Source organism: Polypterus senegalus, chromosome 10, assembly GCF_016835505.1.
Source record: "Polypterus senegalus isolate Bchr_013 chromosome 10, ASM1683550v1, whole genome shotgun sequence".
In the NCBI taxonomy this organism is placed as follows: domain Eukaryota; kingdom Metazoa; phylum Chordata; class Cladistia; order Polypteriformes; family Polypteridae; genus Polypterus; species Polypterus senegalus.
The window spans coordinates 147,261,616-147,266,699 of record NC_053163.1 but is presented as its reverse complement, the minus strand read 5'-3'; the positions used below and the strand labels follow the sequence as shown (position 1 = coordinate 147,266,699).

General features: G+C 45.3%; 1 protein-coding gene across 2 annotated transcripts; it reads left to right on the top strand.

Moving 5' to 3' along the window:
- The first annotated feature begins 318 nt into the window (after positions 1-318).
- klf2a (Kruppel-like factor 2a) lies at positions 319-4,087 on the top strand. 2 transcript variants are annotated; one of them, XM_039767030.1, is made up of 3 exons: positions 319-714; positions 1,789-2,668; positions 3,117-4,087. In XM_039767030.1, the coding sequence occupies exons 1-3, from the start codon at positions 643-645 to the stop codon at positions 3,290-3,292; spliced, it is 1,128 nt and encodes a 375-aa protein (XP_039622964.1). In that variant the 5' UTR covers positions 319-642; the 3' UTR covers positions 3,293-4,087. The 2 variants fall into 2 exon arrangements, with proteins under 2 accessions (XP_039622964.1, XP_039622965.1); XM_039767031.1 differs by lacking the exon at positions 319-714 and adding an exon at positions 996-1,692.
- The last annotated feature ends 997 nt before the right edge of the window (positions 4,088-5,084 follow it).

Below are 5,084 nucleotides of genomic sequence, written 5' to 3'. Positions count from 1 at the left end.
ATTCCAACACATGTACGGCTTGTTTCTTTGCCTCAATAATCTGTTATTCTTGTTTGAAAGGCTTCCTTCAGATCTGCATCTACTCCGTAAATTGTACAGCGCCCCGCACAGGTCACACACGGACTACACTTTACGGAATTACTGGCGTGTGTAAACCCGTGCTGGGATTGGCAGATGTTGAGGGCGCCCCCCGAGCTCCGCCCACGACGTCTGCATCATCACAGCACAGCGCTGTTGTGTTTGCCCAGCCGCCGCGTCGCTATAGTGATGGCGGGCGGAGCCCGGCTCTTTAAGAAGCCGGCAAGTTCCTTGAGAGAGTAGAGCTCCTCAGAGCCTGTGAGGTCTGCTGCAGCTTTATATACCAGAGCTAAATTTAGGAGCGATTGTGAGCGACCTCCATCCTGAACGTGTTTCCTTTGCCTCACGCAATTGGCTCAGCCGTGCCGCTGCAATATTTATAAGATAGGATTCCCTACCAATCAAACTTGCACATGTCTTTGAAACACTACTTCATATAGGACGGCCGTAGTCACTTCGCCTACAACTGACACGGTTTGCACGCAGAAGGACTTACAACGGTTTTCCCTTTTTTTTTTCCTTTCTTTCGCACGAGCTCGCGTGGGGCTCAGTGTACACAGCGAGATGGCATTGAGCAGCACTATCCTCCCGTCCATCTCCACCTTCGCCGTCACCAAAGAGAAGAGCTGGGAAAACGTAAGTGCTTTTTGTTATTTATTTTAAAGTTTTGATAAATGAGTTTTGTACCCCGCAACAGGTCCCAACGCGCAGCTTTTTATATTCTGCATTGCGTGCGCTTCACACCTTGAAGTTTTAAAAGTGAAAGGCGTCTTTATGACTCAACTTTACTGGATAAGGACCGCGATTTTTCTAGGCTTTGTTTTAATTGATGTGAATTTCCCCTTGGGATTAATAATGTAATTTAGCGTGTTTTTTGTTTTTGTGTGTTTTTTTTTTTATTATTATTTCGGTGGGAGAATTTTTACTCGGCGATGTTATAAATAAGTTGTTTTGCTCTAAAGAAATTCTAAACAAACAATAATACAAGGTAATTTTTTTAAGTGGAATTTGACTTTAAACGATTTATTCTAAAAATGAGTAGGTGCATATTTTAAATAGCACCTTCATATTCTTAACAAGGTTTCTCGAGACATCAAGGTAAATGGATGAAGTTGTCATTTGAATTAACCGCGAGATATTCCTGATGCGTATGCGACGGCGATCTGAAGGGTGGTCTTTTTGTTGAGTTATTGGCGTTTCGAAGAAATGTTAAGTTTGTTTTTGTCTCTTAGAAGCTACTCTGATAATCCAATTTGATACTGGGAAGTGCAACCAGACATCACAAATGTCCCGACTCGTTAATTGGCTTGTTATCCTAATTTAATTGTAGCCCAATGACCGCGTGTAGCTTTTACATTGATTGATTGATTTCGCGCGTTTCGTTTATTCTACGGCGTCTGAAGTCGCGTTTCTCACTTCTAGTGTGGAAGTGAGATTGCTTTTAGTTGTGGTGGTTGGTAAGGGCTGTGTGTTTTTTCGCTACAATTTTTTTAAGGGCACGCGTTTCATATAGCGCCTTCCCCAGGGTCGCCCGAAGGTGTGCGTCTTTCTGCAGACTTCGCTGTAAGCAGCAGCAGGTGCGAGTCCTCTGGTATGCGCCACACGCACTCTCAGGTGTGCCCTCGGGCTCCTTTGCAAACCCAACTTCAAAAGGCGTCGCGCAGTCTGAGCCTACTAACATTATTATTTATTTTTTCTTTTTCTCCTCAGGCATGGAAACCCGAAATTGACAAGCAGCTTCATTCCAGCTGTTCGATGTCTGACCTGCATCACCCAGAGAGCTGTTCTGATAGGAAAGACGAAGAGGACTTGAGCTGTTTCTTGGACTTGGACTTTATCCTTGCCAACACCGCCTCCAGTTCAGATTACCAGGGGCAGCCTGTCCAGTCTGGCTCGCTCTTCCAAGCTTCTGTCTCCAACGGGTCTTTCGATGTTGTCGGCCAGTGCGGCCCACCTCCGCCGTACAGCTCCAGTCTTATGGCAGAACTGTTAAGACCCGAGATGGACACGAACTACGGCAACATCCAGGGACGGTTTCTAGTCACGTCTTTCCAAAGCCAGGACTTTGCCGACATCAAACCTGAACCCAACATGGACAGTTACGGACCAGTGATTGGCATGGTGCCACAATCCTGTTCAAAAATTAAGCAAGAGGGCAATGCCTCCTGCATGTTGGCATTTGAACAACCCCGGATAGCCAACTCTCCGCAAGCGACGGGCAACATCACCCCGCCGCTGAGCCCTAACGACCTGATGACCGCCGACTGCCAGACCCAGATGTGCCACTCGTTGCCCTTCCAGCAGGGCTACCACTCCTCTCATCAGAGCTTTCCGCCGCCTGTGCCGCTGCAGTACCAGGGCGCCCACCCGTTCGGCCTTTACGAGGAGGCGCTGGGCCTTCAGCCGACAGCCCAGAGGGTGATGCTCACGCCGCCGTCCTCGCCGCTGGAACTCATGGACGCCAAGCCAAAGAGGGGTCGGCGAACGTGGCCGAGGAAACGAACGGCCACACACACGTGCACGTTCGTGGGCTGCGGCAAGACGTACACCAAGAGCTCGCACTTGAAAGCCCATCACCGAACTCATACAGGTAAGCCCCGGCAGTGTGTTGTGTGGGAGGGAAGGGAAACCCAGTAGTACGGGTGTCGCCTCCTAATACTCCGGGTTTTTTTTCCGTTTGTGGCTTCTTGTAATGCACTCAGTTCTGAGTTTCACCTAATCAAAGGTTTTCTTTCAACCTCCATAAAGCTGAAAACGTTTAACTGTAAGGCCATTGTAGCCTAAACAAAAAAAGCAGTGTTGTGCGGTAATCGGCATCACTTGCCACAGTGTGGCGTATAGCTCGTTTTTGGGTTAAAAAGCCAGAGATTAAAAACTATAAAAATGCTGTCCACCCGCTCATGGTGGGGTGAGTTTAAAACGAAAAGAAGCCCGTTGTTCTCGGCTCCGCGGTTTATTGGTAGATCATCTCTTGAGAAAAGGCGATGCGCGTGTTCATGGCTGTGTCCTCACGTTTTCTCTTTTTTTGCTCTTCATAGGTGAAAAGCCTTATCACTGCACGTGGGAAGGCTGCGGATGGAAGTTCGCCCGATCCGACGAGCTGACCCGACATTTCCGCAAGCACACGGGCCACCGACCCTTCCAGTGCCACCTGTGCGAGCGGGCCTTCTCGCGGTCCGACCACCTGGCATTGCACATGAAGAGGCACATGTGAGCGGACTGGACTGGACTCGGCTTACAAACTGGACCTTTATTATTATTATTTTTTTTTATACTCGGTTATTTAATTTTTAAGGAAAAGCCATATGTTATTGTAAAATAATAAATATGTAAGCAAAATCTATTGTAGCTGGTACTACCTGGTTGGACGAAGAATTTGCAAAAGCCTTTTCAACAACCGAACCTCTCCATAAGGCTGGTCCTCCACCATCTCGAAACTTAAAGCAAACCCTTATGCAAACTGAAGACTGGAACACTTTTTTTAACAAGTTCTGTATTTGTGTTTAACGCTTTTTTTTTCATTTTTAAGTGCCTTCATGTGACGCGACACTTTTGTTAAGGTCGTATTTTTCTCTGGGGTTATATTGACAGGTTTATATTCGCTGTAAAATATAAACTGCAAAAAAAAAAAAAAAATGCCTTTTGTATAACTTGATGCTTAATTTTACTGTTTAAAATTGTGCCTTCAGGAAAAAAAAAAACTGCCTCCCCCCCCACCGCCCCAGTGGGTGGGGTTATTTTTGAATGTGTTTTCAAAAGCCAAATGAAGTCAGGGTCTTCCAAGAAAAACAAATGTCATTATTAATGTATTTAAAGGAGTTGCATATTCAGTATTAGTCTGTGCCAGATTCAATCACACTATTGACGCAGGGTTGCATACTTAATGCTAAGTGTAGAAATCCATGTAAATATGTGTAAATGTAAATATTGTATTTTTATTGTAAATATTAAACTAAATGAGCTGAATTTTTTGACTCATCTTTTTAGAATAAAATTTATACAAATTGTACGGGTCTTTGAAAGGTCTCTTTGTTCAAGGTTCGCCTCGCTCGTAAAATCTGTTTTTGGTTATTCACCTTCGAGCCGTGCCATGCAGACCTGGAGCTTTTTGGAGGGGGTGGTGGATGCCGTTCGGCTTGGCTCCAGCTTCTTGCTTGGATGAGTAAGTGAACACCATAAGCTGCTCATCCCGAGCAGACAGCGAGTCGCGCAGCTCTGAAGTCTCAGTGTTTTGCGCAGAACGCAGTCCTGTCGCCAGAAACCTGCTGCTTATTATACACAAGACCCCACGCCATCAAAACCTAAATAATTAAAAATCAACCCAATAGCAGGCTTCTTGTTAAAAGGCAATAAGCAGCTAAACTGCTATTTTAAACCCAGATCAGACTTTGCAGTTACAGTAGTATTATGACTTGGGCTCCATAATGTCTTCCAGCTGGGACCCTTGTGCTGCCAGAGGGCTGCGGGCTCAGCCTATAAATACAAACATTACATTTACATAATTATAGAGACTGAATTTAGCCCTGTCTGGCTGCACTGATCTACCACACTTTAGCAAACACGACCAAAGTGTGCAGTGGAAAAGAGCCTTGAACAACTGATGAAGAAGTACACGTCTTTCTACCATCCATTTTTTGGACCCGATTGGTGCAATTTATATTTCATGAAATAAAGGACAAATTACATCGATGTCGCGTTATAAACGTTATACGTAAAGTAGCTGTGCGTGTTTAATACACCTGTGTTTGTAAGCTTAGAGATCGCGGCGTTAAAAATGTGCAGGATTTGATATTCGACGATTTAAACCGCAAACGCACTCGTCTGCAGAACTTCAGGGGAGATCAAACAATGAAGAAAGCAGCGCCTACGAACGAAGATCACAGGCACCAGTTTTGAGTTTCCTGAAGAAGACTCTTCCATTGCTTCAGAAATTCTAGAGGTAGAAAGGCACGACATAACAAAGAAAACGTAGGGGATAGATACATACCATAACATTCTCATACCCG